At 34.9% G+C, this 21,037-nt stretch overlaps 1 protein-coding gene across 2 annotated transcripts in view; it reads right to left on the bottom strand.

Annotated features, from left to right (window-relative positions):
- NFXL1 (nuclear transcription factor, X-box binding like 1) overlaps positions 1–21,037 on the bottom strand; it is a 72,376-nt gene that overhangs the window by 20,524 nt on the left and 30,815 nt on the right. For both annotated transcript variants that reach the window (XM_055340774.1, XM_055340764.1), the window contains exons 13-18: positions 20,586–20,706; positions 20,196–20,355; positions 19,139–19,230; positions 11,806–11,827; positions 11,054–11,194; positions 4,914–5,080 (exon numbers count right to left, since the gene is read on the bottom strand). In XM_055340774.1, the coding sequence (XP_055196749.1) occupies positions 4,914–5,080; positions 11,054–11,194; positions 11,806–11,827; positions 19,139–19,230; positions 20,196–20,355; positions 20,586–20,706 (703 nt within the window). The remainder of the gene's footprint in view (positions 1–4,913; positions 5,081–11,053; positions 11,195–11,805; positions 11,828–19,138; positions 19,231–20,195; positions 20,356–20,585; positions 20,707–21,037) is intronic.

Here is a 21,037-nt window from a genome sequence, read left to right as displayed (position 1 = left end):
TGCTCGTCACCTATTCACTCTCACCCCCCGCCCTCCTCCCCTTCCACCATCCCTAGTTCGTTTCCCAGAGTTAGGAGTCTTCATGTTCTGTCTCCCTTTCTGACATTTCCCACCCATTTCTTCTCCCTTCCCTTCTATTCCCTTTCACTATTATTTATATTCCCCAAATGAATGAGACCATATAATGTTTGTCCTTCTCCGACTGACTTATTTCATATCCTTACAACACCTGTTGTTTCTTATGTTGTTGAGTTTAGCCATTCTGACAGGTGTGAGGAGATAGCTCACTAGAGTGATGGTAATATAGTTTGGAATGCTTCTCCTGGATAATGAGTGATACTGAGCATCTTTTCACATGCTTTTCTGTAGCTCTTCTTTGAAAAAATATTTATTCATGTCTTTGCTTCATTTTTTAATTCAATTATTCAGTTTTTGGATGTTGAGTTTTACAAGTTCTCCATATATTTTGGATCCTAATATTTTATCAGATGTCATTTGCAAATCTTTTCTCCCATTCCATAGGCTGTGTTTTAGTTTTGTTGATTATTCCTTTGCTGCACAGAACTTTTTATTTTGATGAAGTCCCAATAGTCTATGTTTGCTTTTGTTTCCCTTGCCTCAGGAGACTATCTAGTAATTAGTTGCTACTGCCAATGTCAAAGTTGTTACTGTAATCTCCTAAGATTTTAATGGTTTCCTGTCTCACATTTAGGTCTTTCATTCATTTTGAATTTTTTTGTGTGAATGGTATGAGGAAGAGGTCCAGGTTCATTCTTTTGCATGTTGCTGTACAGTTTTCCCAACACCATTTGTTGGAGAGACTGTCTTTTTCCCATTGGATGTTCTTTCCTGCTTTGTCGACTATTACTTGACCATTCAGTTCATTTCTGGGTTTTCTACTCTGTTCCATTGATCTATGTGTTTATTTTTGTGCCAGTACCTTACAGTCTTGATCACTACAGTTTTGTAATATAACTTGAAGTCTGGAATTGGGGTTCCTCCAGCTTTGCTGTTCTTTTTCAAGGTTGCTTTGGCTATTGGAGGTCTTTTGTGGTTCCATATGAATTTTAGGATGGTTTGTTCTGTGAAAAATGCTGGTGGTATTTTGATAGGGATTGCATTAAATGTGTAGACTGCTTTGGGTTATACAGGCATTTTAACAATATTTTTTCTTCCAATCCATCAGCATGGGATGTCTTTCCATTTATTTCTGTCCTCTTCAATTTCTTTCATCAGTGTTTTATAGTTTTCAGAGTACAGATCTTTCACCTCTTTGGTTAGGTTTATTCCTAGGTATCTTGTAATTGTAAAGGGGATTGATTCCTCAATTTCTCTTTTTGCTACACCATCAGGGGTATACAGAAATGCGAATAGGTTTCTGTACATTGATTTTGTATCCTGCTACCTTACTGAATTCTTTTAACAGTTCTATCAGTTTTGGGGCAGAGTCTTTCAGGTTTTCTCTATAGAGTATCATGCCATCTGTAAATAGTGAAAGTTTGACTTCTTCCTTGCCAGCCTGGATGCTTTTTCTTTCTTTTATTTCTTTTTGTTGTCCGACTGAAGTGACTAGAAGTTCTAGTACTATTTGGAATTAAAGTGAGGAGAATGGACATTCCTGTCTTGTTCCTGACCATAAAGGAAAAGCTCTCAGTTTTTTCCCCACTGAGGATGATATTAACTGTGGGTTTTTCAGATATGGCCTTTAGCATATTGAGGTATGTTCCCTCTAAGTCTTACTTTATTGAGGGTTCTTATTATGAATGGATATTGTACTTTGTCAAATGCTTCTTTTGCATCTATTGAAAGGATCATACGGTTCTTATCCTTTCTTTTATTAATGTGGTGTATCACATTTGTGAATACTGAAACGACGATTGCTGCCCAGGAATTAATCCCACTTGGTCACAGTGAGTGGTTTTTTCTTTTAATGTTGGTTTGCTAGTACTTTATTGAGAATTTCTGCATCTCTGTTCATCAGGAATATTGGCCCATAGTTCTCTTTTTTAATGGTATCTTTATCTGGTTTTGATATCAGGGTAATGCTAGCCTCAGAACAAATTTAAAAGTTTTCCTTCCTTTTCTATTTTTTGGAACAGTTTGGGAGAAGAACAGTTATTAACTCTTCTCTCTAAATGTTTGGTAGAACTTTCCTCTGAAGCCATCTGGTCCTAGACTTTTTGTTTGTTGGGAGTTTTTTTTTTTTTTTTTTTTTTTTTGATTACTGATTCAATTTCTTTGCTAGTTACCAATATGTTCAAGTTTTCTATTTCTTCCTGTTTCTGTTTTGGTAATTTATGTTTCTAAGAATGTATCTGTTTCTTCTAGTTTGCTCAATTTGTTGGCATACAGTTCTTCATAATACTCTAATTGTTTGTATTTCTGTGATGTAGGTTATTATTCTTCCTCATTTGTGATTTTATTTATTTGGGTCCTTTTTCTTTTCTTTTTGACATGTCTGGCTGAAGGTTTATCAGTTTTACTAATTTCTTTTCAAAGAACTAGCTCCTTGTTTCATTGATCTGTTCTATTTTTTAAAAATTTTCTGTATCATTTTTTTTTTAATTTTTTTTTTTAATTTATTTATGATAGTCACAGGGGGAGAGAGAGAGAGAGAGAGAGAGGCAGAGACACAGGCAGAGGGAGAAGCAGGTTCCATGCACCGGGAGCCCGACGTGGGATTCGATCCCGGGTCTCCAGGATCGCGCCCTGGGCCAAAGGCAGGCGCCAAACCGCTGCGCCACCCAGGGATCCCTTGTATCATTTATTTCTAATCTAACCTATGATTTCCTTTCTTCTGTTGGTTTTAGGCTTCATTTGCTGTTCTTTTTCTAGTTCTTTAGGTACAAAGTTAGTTTTTTTGAGATTTTTCTTACTTCTTGAGGTAGGCCTGTACTGCTATATACTTCCCTCTTAGGATCACTTTCACTGTATCCCAAAGGTTTTGGACCACTGTGCTTTCGCTTTCATTTGTTTCTATGTATTTTTTTTTGTTTTTAATTTCTTCTTTAGCTTCCTGGTTGACCCATTCATTGTTTAGTAGCATGTTCTTTAATCTCCACGTATTTGTGGTTTTTCCACATTTTTTCCTGTGGTTGACTTCTACTTTCAGTGTTGTGATCAGAATATAACTTTAATCTTTTTACATTTGTTGAGGCCTCTTTTGTAACCTAATATGTGATCCATTCTGAAGAATGTTCCATGTATACTTCAAAGGAAAGTGTATTCTGCTAAAAAACATACACTTCAAATATGTATTCAAGGAAAGGAAAAAGGAACTCCAGACACCTATAGTAATGGAAACCACCTCAATCCAAATATATCTACACATTTTCCCCCAAAATCATTCAGCTCATTAGTAATAAAATCACTCAAATCCCATAACCTCCACATAATTAGAAGATGCAAATTTCTACAAAGTTCAAAATTACCTGTAAGTTGAAAAATAAATACCAATTCATAACAGAACGATTTTTCAAGCTCCCTCAGCAAATCATTTCAGAAAACTAGTAGTGTTCTGGAAAACTTGAGCAGAAAAGAGAACACACAACTGAGCTAACATCATACAAGAGAAAGAGAAAGTCCACCCTAAATGTGAAAAAGTCTTGGTAGGTCAGAGCACTAACTATGGGAAGAAACTTTAAAAAGTGCACAAGAATTAAGGAGCCAATCTTGGAAGGATAACACTCTGAACAAGAAGGTAAAAAGGTAAAGTCACCCTCTGGAGACTACATGACAAAGGGAAAAATAAGCAAAAAAGAGAAATTTAGGTCCTGCAAGACCAAAGAAAACCTTCCTCAGTATCACTCATTAATACAGCAAAATTGCTCTCTTCATTCTCTCTACAAAACTTCTAAAGCTAAAGTAATATTTTATTCTTAAAATTTCAACAAAATAATATTTAGTAAGAATAAAATCTGACTTTTCCAATTTAACAAGACATGAGCCTACAGTCACAAAAGCACATTTAAGTTAGTATTAACTGGCATTTTTCAAAAAGTACTTATGTTAAAAAAAATCAGAAACAAAGTCATATTCCCAAATTTAACCTGAGTAAAATATACTTAACAAAGAGCCCACTTTACAAACTTGGGTGAAAAGAGCTAAACAAGTTAGTAAATTATGTTAGATTATGATTAAGTAGAAAAAAAAATGGCAATCCTCCCCCCGCCCCACATAATCCACAAGCAAAAACATGTATTTTATTAAGTGCAGATTTTTTTTTTTAGGTAAAGGAAATACAGAAGTCATAACTGAATGGGAAGTCATCAGAGAGGGAGAAAAACCATGAGAGACTCTTAACTATAGGAAACAAACAGGGTCGCTGGAGGAAAGATGGGTGGGGGGATGGGGTAACTGGGTGATGGGCATTAAGGAGGGTGCATGATGTGATGAGCACTGGGTGTTATACACAACTGATAAATTATTGAACACTACATCTAAAACTAATGATGTACTATATGTTGGCTAATTGAATTTAAACTTAAAAAGGTCATAGCCATAACAGATACATTTGTAATAAAAGGAAAAAAAATATGCCTTGGTAGCTATGTGTACATCAATTTTTTATCCAACAAAATTCTAGTTTGACACTGTTATTTGAGCACTCTACTATAGGAATGTTTCTATATTTTTTAAAGCAGTGATCCAATTTTTTTCCTTAAAAAATCTTAACCAGAATCCCCAAATGGAAAGAAAGCATAACTGTCTTTGAAATCAGGGGTAAGTATCTAGACGGTGAAGTATTCTACATTTCTTTCTTCAGGTCTCTACTGAAAAATCTAGGCTTCTAACACCTATGGGCGACACTGAATAATGTTCCTTAAAGTACATTTTATAGGGTTCTGAATTACAAAAAGATACTGGTTAAAAATAATTATAGTAAAACAAGAATATTTCTCTAGTCCACTTACCTACATTCCACATATAGGCTTGTGATCTTGCAGTGACATTTTATTCTAAGCATCTGAACACAAGGAGGACATTCTCCAGGGTGACACGGCAAAACACATGGATGGGGACAACCCAGAGGACGTGATTTAGAGCACCCTTCTTCACACTGAAGGCATTCTGGGCCAGCCTGATAGGTAGTAAGGAAATAAATCACCTAAGTAGTCTAACATTTCTACATATTAAAATTATAAAATTTATATATCCCATTAAAAGGAAGTACTTTTGTAGCTCTTAGGAATACAGTTAATAAAATGGTGTATGCTTTCACCTTAAAAATATTCAAAATGAAAAAAATACATATTCACAATGAACAGCAAGATTATCAATATGACCACTAGTCACAAAGATTTCTGTCTACAAACCTCGTTAAATCAAACTGCCTCATCTTGAAATTGTACTTGATTATATGAAGTATTCCTACTAAAAATGTAAATTACTTCCTGGAGAATAGTTAGTAGCAGGAAAAAAAGAAAACATTATTAATTCATTTCCACCCAACAAACATGATCACCATCAAACTAAAGAAATCAACACTCTGTTAATACATAAACATTCCCAAAGCATTCAATGTTCTGGAGATACTGCTCTCATCTTGTCAAAGAGAAACATTCATGGGGGTGGGGGTGGGAGGAGAATGACCAGTTTATGTTTTAATGCACTTGGATGAACTAAAATCACATTAACAAGTAAATGTACTTCAACGTAATTCAACAAGGCACCTCTCTGCGCTAGTAATTTAACAATTTAAATACCATCTACCTACTAAAGAAGGTTAAAAACTGTTATTGCAGGATATTATTTATTTTCACGTCATATATGAGATAAAGAGAGCTACAGACATCAATACCAAGTCTTAAAGTTTGAAATTTTTGTTATCATTCCTAAGTATAGCCATGATTACAAGAGTGATTATGTCAATTAAAATCTAAGCTATTTTTGGGATCCCTGGGTGGCAGAGCGGTTTGGCGCTTGCCTTTGGCCCAGGGCGCGATCCTGGAGACCCGGGATCGAATCCCACGTCAGGCTCCCGGTGCATGGAACCTGCTTCTCCCTCTGCCTGTGTCTCTGCCTCTATCTCTCTGTGACTATCATAAATAAATAAAAATTAAAAAAAAAAATCTAAGCTATTTTTAACAATGTAGATTAAAAAGAAAAAGTGTTTCAGTTATGAAACATTCTTCTATAATTTTTTTATTTTTTATTTTTAAAAGTATATTAATTTATTCTAACTTATTCAGCATCTTATGTCAGAAATTATTCACACACTGGGAATATGCAAAATGGGAAAGATCCCTGACATAAGAAATATAAATTTAAGTGGGGGAGGTAAAGAACATAATAGTTGTCTTCATAAATACTCTGAAAAAAGATACAGAAGGTTAAGAAGGAGTAATAGAAGCAGTAAGAAGAAAGCCTACTGATAAAGTTCATGTTTGAACAGAATAAATAAGGGAAAGAGCCATAAGAATGCAGAGTTCCAGAGAAAAGATCACTAAGTGCAAAGGCTCTGACACAGAACAAATTTGGAACATTCAAGAAATAGCAAGAAGGAGAAGTGAGCAAGTGAGTGATGAGTGAAGAGGTAGGAAATGTAGTCAGAAGTTAGATCATTATGAAGTCTTATAGGCCATCATAAGACCATTTGGATTTTATCCTGAGAGTAACTGAAAGCTACTGATGGGTTTTGAGCAGGGAGATGACACACTTGACTACAATTTTTTTTTTTTTACTTACATTTTTAAAAGATTAACCTAGGTGATGCAGTACGACAAAGGTGGGAGTAGAGAGGCTGACTGAGAGAATAGTACAGACACCTCTAGGGAAGAGATGCTAGTGGCTTGGATGAGGACATTAGTGGTAGAGGTTATACTAAATGGTCAGATTCAGGGATGTACTTGGAAGATAAATCTGACAAGACATGTTGTGAGACAAGGACAATGAAGAAAGAAATCAAGCAACATTCCTGCCTTTGATCTGCAGAACTGGGTAAAACTGGTAATACAATTTTCTGAAATGGGAAAGACCAGGAGAAAAATAGGCAATGAATCTCAAAACATGCAAACATAACAAAAGATGACACACACAGTCTATTTCGCTTGTTCTTTTTCCTGGCTATGTGGTACACCTACAATAATTTTTCATTTAAATAACATGAATAGAACATAGTGGGCTGGGAGTTAAGATATCAGGGATACTACTTTCTGATTACTACTGTCCTGTTACCTGACCACAAACAAGTCACCTGACAATCTTCACTTTCCCTATCTGCAAAAAAATTATATGATGAGAGGAGGTTCCTTCCTTCTAATTAAGAAAAAAAATCACTAATTTGTACTGCTAAGCTATATTTCTGGATCACTTATAATATCAAGTTCTATCTTCTAGAAGAAACTATCTTAATTCAGAAATATAGCAAGCCTAGCTGTCAAATATCTTATACAGTTCTCATTTAAAAAAGAAAAACCAGAAATTCTAACCTAGGGAATAAATTGGGATAATGCACAATAATTCTGTTAAGTCAGCTTTTTTTTAAAAAAGAAGATTTTATTTGAGAGAGAGAGTGAAGTGAGCACATGCACAAGCAAGGGGGACAGAGGGAGAAGCAGACTCCCCGCTGAGCAGGGAGCCCAACGCAGGACTCAATCCCAGGACCCCAAGACCATGACCTGAGCTGAAGGCAGATACTTAACTGATTGAGCCACCTAGGTGTCCCCATTATCAACTTTAAAATGAGTTTCTGATTTATCTGACATCTGGAAATTCAGGGAGGGCAGCAATTCTTATTATAATCAATGAGATGATGAGAAAGAAAGCAAAATAAGCATTTGGATTACTATTACAAATTGGAAAATAAATCTTGATAGTAATATTCTTTTTTCCGTTTCATTAAAATATATTTGATATGTTACAAATTCAAGGTGTTCAACATTTACATACTGTAATAAGATTGTCATTGTAACAATAATTAATGCCTCTATCACATTACAAAATTACTCTTTGTTTTTAATGGCTGGAACAATTAAGTACCAAACTCTTAGCAAGTTTGATGATTATACCAATTTTTTTTAAAGATTTTATTTATTTATTCATGAGAGATACAGAGTGGGGGGGGGGGTGCAGAGAGACAGGCAGAGGGAGAAGCAGGCTCCATGCAGAAAGCCCGACGTGGGACTTGATCCTGGGTCTCCAGGATCACACCCTGGGCCGAAGGCGGCACTAAACCACTGAGCCACCTGGGCTGCCTCCCCCTTTTTTTTTTAATCAATGAAACATCACACATCACACACACTGCCTTTAACAGTGTTTCTCAAACATTTTTATGCATGATCAATCACTTGGCAAATGTTAAAATACTGAAGCAGGGCTTGAGATTTTGCATTTCCAACAAGATTCCAGGTGATGCCCATGCTGCTGGTCTACGGACAACACTGCGTGGCAAGGGTCTGTCACAACATAATTATATAAGAAATATATGTGTCTATGTGTGATTATGTACATATATTTTCTTTTCCTCTCATTTACTTTTGGCATAGATTTTTCCCAAAGAGAAAAGACTGTCTTCATTATTTCTTCTTTCAGTGACTCAAAAAATAACTGTCCCCAGGTTTGCTGGGGAAAAACACTTCATCTGCCATCAGCCTCACACCTATCCCCAGTTAACAGCTTTCCACTTACTCGAGCCAAATGAATTAGACAACAGGGATATATTTGTTGCTAATGGTAGCAAGCAGAGGCATTGCCTGCAAAAAAAAGCCTTGACTGAACTGAGATTTGCCAGTTAGGCTAGGGAAAGAGACCAGAACAGAGATATGAAGCAAAAGAGTTTTGAATCCAGTCAATTCAATAAGCACTTTTAAATACCTGCTCTGTTGTAGGCTCTGTGCTAGGATTTAAGGTAGGAACTGGATTAATAGTTCCATAGCCATTTGAGTCAAGAGAGACATATAAGGAGATCTTTTCCAGTGGGTCTCAATTGAGACGTTACAGTAAGAAATTGATTTTGAAGAGTTTATGAATTATTTCACTTTTAATATATAAATTAACCTGATTGCAAAGTTATCCTCCAAATAATGTAGTTTTCACTCACTTGCACTGCAGTGGCCTTCCTTGAGTGGAAGATAAAGATGGACTTGTAGTTAAATTGAGAAGAACTGCACATAATTATAACCCATATTTTACCACAGCCACTGTCCATGAAGCAATGCTGGGATAATCCAAGATAATTCCCCATTCAGTACCCTATCAGCTCTTAAAATGAGTATTTTTTTTTAAGATTTTATTTATTCATGAGAGACACAGAGAAAGAGAGGCAGGGACACAGGCAGAGGGAGAAGCAGGCTGCATGTAGGGAGCCTGATGTGGGACTCAATCCTGGGACTCGAGGATCATGCCCTCAGCTGACGGCAGACGCTTAACTGCTGAGCCACCCACGCGTCCCTTAAAATGTGTTTTTTTTCCAACTCACTTCATATTCTAAAATCCAGTATAGTAGCTATACTCTAGTTAAAGTGATTTTGAATTGTAATTACTTTACTATGATTTTGTAATTCCAATATTTTTCATTTTATCATGAGTATGTTTTTATTAAGGATCAAAGCACAGGTGGATGAAGAAATTATAAGCAATACATTTAACCTGTCTGCATAAGAGCAAGAATGATACTAGGAATACTTATGTTATCATGCTTTATAATCACGAAATCAAAGACCAAAAAAATAAAAATACAAGTGAAATTTTCTTTTTTTTTTTACAAGTGAAATTTTCAATAACATAGAATTCATATTAAAACTTAAGCATCTGTAAATTTAATGCCATTTAGTAAAATGAATCTTAAAATTTTTGGCTTATTCCTCATTAAACACACTTGCTAATAGTATTCTGACTCCCTAAAGAGTGGAAGTTTACCAAAAAACATTAAATATTTTAAAAATACATGATTGTTTATATAACAAAAGTTTATTTTTATTCACACATCATGTCAAATGTAGGCTGGCAGGGAACTCTGGCAAATCAATTATTCGGGGACGCTGGGTGATTTTAACTTTTATCTATATCACACGGAACACACAACCTCCTCAATCACAAAAGTAGAGAAAGAGCACAGTAGTTAATGATAAACAAAGATTTTCCTGACTATTCTTGGAGATGAAAACATTTCTGCCTATATTTTCTTGGTCAGCACCTTTCATATGGCCTAGAAAATTGAGAACAGGAGACTATCTGTATCTCTGTTTTAATAGGAATCCTGTGTATTTTATTGCTACTGAAAATAATTTTGTTGTTTTATATTTTTATTTGTTGATGAATTTAAATGTTTAAAAATAAAATTAAAAAAAAATAAAATAAAATTTAGTATCATTTAAAATTTGATTAGCTAAATTTATTTTTCCTTGTAAAATGGTAATTTTAGAGATCTTTCAATGGTTGACTTCTCATATGCTTTGTAAAATGCTTTTAGTGAATTTCACACACACATGCCCTAATCTGTGATGCCAATTACTTTATTTCCAAAGAATGATTAGGAATATTAAAATTGTGAACACTGCCTATCATACACATTAGGCATAAAAAGTTGCTGAGAAAACTCTAGCCTAAACTAAGAGATATAAATGGACAAAAGTAGAAGTGATATTGCTACCTATTATCTAAATAGACACATAACTTCTATACTTTTTTTTTTTAAGATTTTATTTATTTATTCATGAGAGATGCAGAGGGAGAAGCAGGCTCCATGCAGGGAGCCCGATGTGGGACTCGATCCCAGAGCTCTGGGATCATGCCCTGAGCCAAAGGCAGAGGCTCAACCTCTGAGCCACCCAGGGATCCCCCCTAACTTCAATACTTTTATCATAAAGTCAAAGCCTATGTATTAACACAGGTACAGCATGTAAAGAGAACATCAAAAAACTTACCATGAGCTAGCACAAAGATACATATATACATCAAGCTGTTAAAGTTGGTTGTATTAAGAATAGCAAGAAAGAAGGGATGAAGGCAAGAAGAAAAAAGTTCTAACAAAATAGAAAAGTATGGCATAATTATTCAAAAAAATGTTTCAAGCATACTGTAAGTACATATACATTCAACCTTAGGATATTACCTTGTTTTTGCCAATGCAGGCATCAATTTCAGTTACTTTGTGGCATTCTTTCATACACGTATGATTCTGACAATCTAGGGCTCGTCCACATACTCTCTTACAAGAGTAGGGTCCTACAGCATGGCATGGTAGTGGACTTACCTATAAAAAAAAAAAAAAGATTAGCAGCACACACTAAAGTTTCTGGACCCATATTTCTGAAATGACTCTGTTATCACTTGAGAACAAGTTTCATAAAGGTCTACCACAGTTTCATTAATAATAGTTATTATCAAAATCAAAGTAACCTATCAAAAAGTCCAAAAAATGAATGTCAAAGCAAAATACTCCATTCCTAAAAGGGAAATTCAATATAAAGATGTGACAGTGACCACATATACATAGGCTAATTCCCAAAACTACAAAATATTTTAAAATCAGCATGGGGCACCTGCGTGGATCAGTCAGGAGCATCTGACTTTTGATTTCAGCCCAGGTCATGATCTCATGCTCTTGGGATCAAGCCCTGTGTCAGGTTCCCCACTGAGTGGGGAGTCTACTTGTCTCCCTCTCTCTCTGCCCCTTCCTCCATGTGCACACATGCATGTGTGCTTTCTAAAAGAAGTAAATCTTTAAAAAAAAATTGCAGATAAACTCTTGTACTTTTTAGAGCACTTAAAAAAACAATACCTTGACTTTGTCATTTCTAATAATCCTCATATAGAAGGGGTATAGATTATAAGCTTCACTTAAAACTTGTACCTATGACTCACCTCATGCTTCCCAAGACATTCTCTGCAAAATAAGTAAATAAATAAATAAATAAATAAATAAGTAGAAAACATTTCAAATTCTTCAAAAAGACTATCTGAAGCAAAGCTGCTAAGCCTACTAGTATTATTAGGAACAAAAAACACATGAGGAAATAACAGTGATAATAGAAAAGTTGCAGGATACCAAGTTAACATACAAAAATCTACTGCTGTCCTATATACCAGCAATGAACAATTGGAATTTGAAACATACTATCATTTATATTAGCACAATAAATGAAATAGATACAAATCTAACAAAATATGTAAGTGATCTATATGGGCAAAAGAAATAAATCAAAGACAATCTGAATAAATGATGAGATATCCCATGCTCACTGTTAGGAAGGTGCAAATATTGTTAAAATGTTGCTTCTTTCCCAACTTGAACTAGATTCAATAAAATCCCAATCAAAATCCCACAATTTATTAATAGTGGACACCAACAAACTGATTTTAAGGTCTATGCGGAAAAACAAAAAACCCAGGATAGCCAATACAGTACTGAAGAACAACAGGATACTGACACTATGCAACTTAAACTATGAAGCTACAGTGATTAAGACAGCATGGTACTGCTAAGAGAACAAATAGATTGATGGAACAGAATAGATAGCCCAGAAACAGACCTACCCAAAAATAGTCAAATGATCTCTGACAAAGGAAAAAGGCAACTGAAAAGGGATAATCTTTTCAACAAACAGTTAGTGCTGGGATAAAGACATTGACCTAGAAAAAAAATCCCAACAGGGCTCACACCTTTCACAACAGGTAACTCAAAATGGATCACAGACCAAAATGTGAAGTGTGAAACTATAAACAAAGGAGAAAATCTAGGTAACTTGGATTTAATGATGACTTTTTAAGATACACGAAAAGCATGATCTTCAAAAGAAAATGGTTAAACTAGACTTTATTAAACCAAAACATCTGCCTTGTGAAGAACACTTAAATGATAGTTTAAATGAAAACACTTAAATGAGAACCCACAAAATGGCAGGAAGTATTTGGAAAACATTTATCTAGTAAAGGGCTTATATCCAAAATGTAAAAAAAAAAAATCTTAAAACTCAATAAGAAAGCAAACAACCCAATTAAAAAATGGTCGGGATTTGGAGAACACACACCTCACCTTCCAAAGAAGACATACAGGCAACAAATAAACATATGAAAAGATGCTGAACATCATATGTTGTTAGAAACTGTCAATTAAAATGAGGTGCCACTGCACACCTTTTAGAATGACTAAAACCCAAAACACGGACAGTAGCGTATGCTGGCAAGAATACCGGGAACGGGCTTTCTCACTGCTGGTGAGACTTCAACATGGTAGAGCCACTTGGTTAGATGGTTTGGCAGTGTCTTACAAAGCTAAACCAGGCTTGCCATATGATCCAGCAAAATCTACACATGAATATTTACAGCAGTTTTCTTCATAACTTTCAAAATTTGGAAGCAACTAAAATGTCCTTCAATAGGTGAATGAATAAACAATCTGTGGCACATTCATACAATAGAATATTATTCAGTAATAAAAAAAATGAACTACCAAGACATAAGACACAGAGGAAATTTAAATGCATATTGCTACATGAAATATGCTGAAAAGCCTATAAACTATATGATTACAACTATAGGACATTCTGGGAAAGGCAAACGTATAGAGACTTTAAAAAGGTCAGTGGTAACAAGTGGCTTCAGGGAGAGGAAGTGGGGGATGAACAAGCACAGGACATTTTTTGGGCAGCGAAACTACTCTGGTTGCTATAGTACTGGTGGATAGTGGATACACGAGATCATGCACTTATCAAAATTCATAGAACCATCCAACACAAAAAGTAAACCCTAATGTAAACCATGGACTGTAGTGTATATTATCATCAGTTCCTCAATTGTAAAAAAAAAAAATGTATCACAGTAATATAAAATCTTAATAACAAGAGAAACTATGTGTGGCAGGATCAAATGGGAACTCTGTACTTTCTGTGTAATTTTTCTATAAAACTGAAAATTATTGAAAAAAGATAAAGTCTATCTAAAAAAACTAATATATATATATATATATATATATATATATATATCAAAAAAAGATAAAGTCTATTTAAAAAAACTAAAAAACTAAATAAACAAACATTTTGCATCCCTTTCCAGGGACTGGTTTAGAAATTGTCTTATGATCCTATTCTGGCCAACGAAATGTGAAAGGAGCTTTGCTATGGGGCTTCTGGAAAAGGCTTCTCACTCTTTAAAAAAAGATGATGACAATAGAAGGCATAAACAGTTTCTGTTTTTCTCTATGGAAACTTCCTATCTGGATGGGAAGTTGATCAGAAAGCCAAACAGCCTGAGGTCAAAAATGACACACTGAGGATAAAATAGAATCTGGGCCTGTGATGGTCACTGCATTAACCAGCTTAACTAACCACAGAGCTGCTCTATCTCCAGTCTAATTGTGCAGGGCATAAAAGTTAATATGTCCCTTTTTATTTAGGTTCTTTATAACTTGAAACCAAAGGCGCCATAAATGATATAGCACGCGTGTTCAGAATTCTTATCACCATGTGACCAAATTATTAAAAGTCATGTTATGTTTAAAAATGGGACAAGAGGACATGAACATTCTCCTCTAAGAAAGAAATCCTACTACATAGATAGCTCATGTGACAAGTAATAATTTTAACATATACTTTATGATCTTATACATGCCACTGAAAAATCTTTATATCAGAATTAGAAGGATCTTTATATGGGTTTGCCTCCTTTTAAAAACTGAAATAAAACTCACATACCATAAAATTTATACTTTCAAAAAATACAATTCAGGGCACCTGGCTGCTTCGGTCAATTAATATCTTCAGCTCAGGTTATGATCTCAGGGTCCTGGGATAGGGTCCCACATCAGGCTCCCGGCTCAGCAAGGGAGTCTGCTTCTCCCTCTACCTCTCCCCACTGCTTGTACTCGCACGCTCTCTTTCTCTCTCTTTAAATAAATAAATAAATAAATAAATAAATAAATAAATAACCTAAAGAAAAATACATTTTAGTGGTTTCTAGTACATTCACAAGGTTATGTAACCATCATCAGCATTGAGCATATTTTCATAACCAACAGAGAAACCCTGTAAAGATTAGAAGTCACTCCACAGCACCTGGCAGCCACTGATATGCTCTCTGCCTCTATAGATTTGCCTATTTTGAACATATCATATAAAAAGAATCAATATTATGTGAACTTTTATGTCCAGCCTCTTTCACTTAAACTGTTTTCAAAGATATTCATGTTATAGTATGTATCAGTAATTCATGCATTTTTATAGCTGAATGATACTCTATTACATGGCTATACCACATTTTGTTTATTCACTCATCAGTCAATAGATATGTTTCCACTTTCTGGCTATTAATAATAATGCTCCTATTATTGTAACATTCATGTCCAAGTTTTTTTGTGAACGTGTATTTTTAATTCTCAGTGTATACCTAAGAGTAAAATTGGTAACTCCAAGTTTAGTTTCCTGAGAAACTACCAAACTGCTTCCCAAAGTAGCTGCACCATTTTACATTCCCATCAGTCACGTACAATGGTTCCAACTACTCGCGATCTTCACTGACATTTGTCTTATTTTAGCCTTCCTACTAAGTGTAAAATGGCATCTTAATGTGGTTTTGACTCGCATTTCCCTAACAATTACTTAAGCATCTTTTCACATGTTTACTGGCCATCTGTAAGATCTTCTCCAGAGGAATGTCTATTCAAAGATTTTGCCCATTTTTAAATCGGATTATTTGTCTTTTTGCTTCTCAGTTTAAGAATTCTTTATATATTCTGGATAATATTCTTAAGGGATATATGAGTTGCAAACTTTTTCTCCCATTCTGTGGGTTGTCTTTTCAATTTTTTTATTGTTTCCTGAAGCGCAATCAAGAAATTGTGCTTAATAACCTCCGTTGACTTTTGTTGCTAATGCTTTAGGTATCATATGTAACAAACCACTGCCTAACCCAAGGACAGAAAGAGTTATACCTATCTTTTCTTGTAAGAGCTTAATAGCTCTTACTTTAAGATCTCTGATCCATTTTGAGTTAATATTTATATATATATTGTGAAGTAGAAGCCCAATTACATTTTTTTTCCATGTGAATATCCAGTTCTTTCAGCACCATGTGCTGACATAAAACATTCTTCCTCCCACTGAATTGTTTTGACACTCTAATCAAAAATCAATTGATGGGACACCTGGGTGGCTCAAGTTAGTTGAGCGTCTGCCTTTGGCTCAGGGGGTGATCCCGGTCCCGTGATTGAGTCCCGCATCAGGCTCCCTGTGAGGAGCCTGCTTCTCCCTCTGCCTGTGTGTCTCTGCCTCTGTGTCTCTCATGAATAAATAAAATCTTAAAAAAAAAAAAATCAATTGACTACAAACATATGAGTTTCTTTCTGGACCCTCAATTCTATTCCATTGATCAATATGTCTCTCCTTACACCAATACCACAGATTCTTGACTGCTATTGTTTTGTAAGTTTAAAATTAGGAAGTGTGAGTCTTCTAACTTTGTTCTTTGTTCTCAAGACTGTTTGGCTATTCTGGGTCCTTCACATTTCCATATGAATTTTGGGGACAATTTCTGCAAAAGAGGCAACTGTAATTTTGACAGAGTATGTTCAATTTGTAGATCATTTTGGGTAGTAGTGCCCTTAACAATATTAAGTCTTCCCATCTACAAACATGGGATGTCTTTCCATTTAAATAAGTGTCTTAGTATCCTTATCAAAAACTGATTAGAAATAAGTTCCTACATTTATGGCCAGAATCTCGATTCTATTCCCTTGATCTATATATCTATCTGTATGCCAGTACCATAGCATTTGGTCTTCTTTAACTTCTTTCAAAAGTGTTTTCTACTTTTCAGTGTTTAAAAATCTTAGATTTCTTTTAATTTGAATAAACAAGTTGCTTTTTAATGCCACTGGAAATACAATTATTTTAATTTCAAATGGTTCATTGCTAGTGTACAGAATTGACTTTTGTATACTAATGTTTCTTATAGCCTTACCAAACTCATTTACTATCTTTAATAGCTTGTGTAAGGATTCCTTAAGATTTTTCATATGTAAGAGCATGTCATTTAAAAATACAAATAGTTTTACCTCTTTATTCCCAGTGTGGATACATTTTTAATTTTTTTCTAGTATAATTGCTCTGGCTAGCACCTCTAATGTAATATAAACATAAATAGAAGGGGCAAGGGCATACATCCGAATTTGTTCCTGTCCATAACAGGAAAGCTCTCAGTTTTTCACCATTAAGTATGATTAAGGGTTTTTTATTGATGCCCTTTATAAGGTTGAGGGACTTTGTTTATCCAAGTTTGTTGAGTGTTTTTATCTAGAAAGTATGTAGCATTTTGTCAAATGTTTTTCTGTATCTATGGATTGTCCTTTATTCTTGTGATAAAATATTACTTTGATATTTTAATTTTCTCTTATTTCTGGGATATATCCCGCTTGTTCATGATGTACAATCCTTTTTACATGTTGCTGGCTTCAATTTGCTAGTATTTTGTTGAAAATTTTTGTATCTATATACAAAAAGGATATTAATCTATAGTTTTCTTTTCTTGTGATGTCTTTTTCTGCTTTTAGTATCAGGGAAATACAAGTTTCATTGAATAAGAAGTGTCTCCATAATGAAACATGAGTGTTAATTCCTTAAATATTTGGTAGTATTCACCAGTAAAGTTACTAGTCCTCAGCTTTTCTTTATGGTAAGCTTTTGGTTACTAATTTAATCTCTGGTTAAACTAATTTTGGTTACATTCTAGGTATAGGTTTATTCAGATTTTCTACTTCTCTTTGAGTCAGTTTTAGAAGTTTTTGTATTTCTAAGAATCTGCCCATTCCTCCACATAAACTATAAGCCAAAGAGGGTAAAAGTGGCTATACTAATATCAGAAAAAAGTCTATTAAAGAAAAGTCTATTTAAGAAAAAGTCTATTTAAGAAAAAAATTGTTTACTAGGCACAACAGTTTACTAGGCCTTATTTGATAAGGACCTCCAAAAATTCTCTCTTCTACTCTAACATCTTTGTAAATATCCAGAATTTCCTCATTTTACAAACAGAGAAGATATATGACTTACTCATGGTAGTAGTTAGCATGAAGGAAGCACAACCCTGGACTCAAGTTCTTACTCTAAAGCATAGTGTTTAACATACATACCCAAAAAAAACTTTCAGCAGCACATTCCAGTCAAGTGCAAAGGAAAGACTTTTTAAAATTGTTTAAACCTCTACTAAACATGAGGTGGTAATTCCAGGCAGTTTTTCTATAGTCATAAAATATTTAATCCAACCTAAGATTTTGAGGAAATTGAAATAAGATATGCGTATCTGTTAAATAATCCTCCTGTAAGACAGCTTAAGAAATTCAAAGATAACTGACTATATTTATACAAAGTTTTAGTGCTATGAATCCCCCTCCACTAATCTACAGACTAAAATCTTCTGTTTGTAGATATAGCTCCCAACAGCACTGTGCCTCCCAACCTGACTGCACAACCAGTATTTAAAAATGCACACGCCACTTAAACTGAGAGGAAAGATGTGGAAGGACAAAATAGGAGTCAGAGCTTTTAAAGTAAACAAGAACTCTCTTTAAAAAGGTAGAGAAGGCATACCAATATTCAATTAGGAACATTACTGGGAGACAACAATCTGTTTTCTAATTTTATGTTGCTTCCCAGAATGTGGTGCTTCTTTTACTCTTATAATCTATAACCTCTACTCCGAGGATGAACCATTCTAGGATTCCACAGTACCCTAGGTTTGGCTCCTTATAGCTCAACCCAGGTCATTTCCTGGGAACACTACTTTTCAGGACACTACTTTCTTTCATTTTCAGTGTTTCCTTCAAGTTTGCCTTACCTATTTACCTATAACCTGGCTTTCCTCTGTCCTCAAGGAGCTCACACACTAGCATGGGAGTCAGTTGGGAAAACTAACAGATGATGATCTCTTGGATGAATTATTGTAAGTGTGAGTTGCTATGGAAACTCAGAAGGACACCAAACTCCAGCTGGGGGAAGACTCAAAAAAAGATATCTAGAGGTTTTCAAGCAGTATGTAAAATGTACTTAGGAAAAAATGAGGCTGAAGACAGAGAGACTGGTTTATAGACTAGGCCTGAAATAATGATGAATTGGACAAAGATAAAGAGAAGGAGATACCTTAAGGTACATTTTGAACTGTGTCAAAAAAAAATTTGTTTTTCTTAAAGTTAAAATTCTAAAATACTTACGTAGGAATAGGAACTTGACATGGAGGACAAGGTAATGCAGTTTGAATAAACGCTGGCTCAGAAGGCTGTTCCCAAGGGCCTGTAGGCTGGTGCTACAAGTAAAAGACATAACAATTTTAAAGTAGAGGAATTAAAGCATATGGCCACTATAAGAACCTAAGAAAATATTTCCATATATCTTCTGCTCAAGCAAGTTGAAATTTTTTCAAGTAACCAAATTGTGCTTACTGAAATATTTTATTCCATCTGTATTCTATCAGATTAGTCCCCTCCACACACATTTGGTATTAAAAATTAAGGCAGACTCCACAGTTTTTAAAGGGCAGAACAAAGGCAATGTAGCTTCCCTGACTTATTATCCAAAAGGGGAATGAGAAACAGAACTCTAAAATCCAACTTCCAGGGGATCCCTGGGTGGCGCAGCGGTTTGGCGCCTGCCTTTGACCCAGGGCGTGATCCTGGAGACCCGGGATCGAATCCCACATCGGGCTCCCGGTGCATGGAGCCTGCTTCTCCCTCTGCCTGTGTCTATGCCTCTCTCTCTCTCTGTGTGACTATCATAAATAAAAAAAAAAATAAAAATAAAAATAAAAAAAATGGTATAAAAAAAATAAAATAAAATCCAACTTCCACCAGCAGAATGTAATCTTCATTATTTTGTTCACTCTTGTCTCCCTAGCAGCTAGGACAATGCTTAACACACAGCAAGGACTCCATAAATATTCACTGAATTAGTGAATGAATTTTGAGGAGATCAGAAGATATCTATAATCCTGAATCACAATATATGAAGGAAGACTGCCTAATTCATGTGTATCGGCATTCCTACATGATTATCACATGACACTACCAAACATCTGTTTATTGGTTTCTCGCCTTTTCTATACCGTGAGCTTCCGAAGACAAAAGAGCAAGTCTTATTTACCTTGCACCCCAGCTCCTATCACAGTGCTTAACACCCAGTAGGTACTTAATCATTGCTTGCTGAATGACTAAGTAAAATTAAGAAAACATGACCCAGAGCAATGCACTACCTCTTAATAATATATTCCCTTACCCTGCCAGCTTGCTTTATTAACGCTTGATCATGACATGGAGCAGGACACAAGTGACCACATTTCTCCAAAACTTTTTGGCAAGGTTGATGACATGGAGGACAAGAGCCAAAGTGACAGCGATGTTTTTCTTGACTTGTATGATGGCAAGTTGGTGGTTGACTAAATCAAAAAGTACAATTTTTTAAATTACTTTTGATCATTGAACAATTATATCTAAAGTGCAATTATCTATTTATGTATCTTCTAATTCCATACAGAACAAGAATACTGTGAATATTAGTATTTTAGAACAGTAAAGCAAAATTTAAAATACTAATAATTTTAAAAATCAATATGAATTTAAATTTGTAAGACACCAGATTTAAGTCTGTGCAGAATCGCATACTAACCTACATTGCTCTTTGCACTTGGGTGGTCTTGTGGTACGTTCCCGGCCACAGGGCACCGTCACCTTTGTAGTACCACAATTGCACTTCACATCTACGGTTTCTGGGCAGGGATAACAACTGCCTGAAAAAAAAAAAAAGTCTGAAACTTAAAAAGAAATGTCTTAACTATTCAAAAGACAATCAACAGTTGAATCAAGAGTTGAATCATACAACTGGATACTCTACAATGAGAATAAAGAAACTATGTGAATGAACCTCACACACATACACACACAACACTGAGCTAAAGATGCCAAACACAAAGAGTATGTAGAATATGATGCCACTTATATAAAACAAATGGGAAAAACTAATATACACTGTTGGAAACCAGGATTATGGTTATGAAAGATACAAGAAGGGTTTTGGAAATACTGGTAATGTTTTGCTTAATCATCTGAGTTTTGGTTACT

The sequence above is a fragment of the Nyctereutes procyonoides genome, unplaced genomic scaffold (assembly GCF_905146905.1).
Source record: "Nyctereutes procyonoides isolate TBG_1078 unplaced genomic scaffold, NYPRO_anot_genome, whole genome shotgun sequence".
Lineage (NCBI taxonomy): Eukaryota > Metazoa > Chordata > Mammalia > Carnivora > Canidae > Nyctereutes > Nyctereutes procyonoides.
This window is presented reverse-complemented; position numbering and strand designations above follow the sequence as displayed.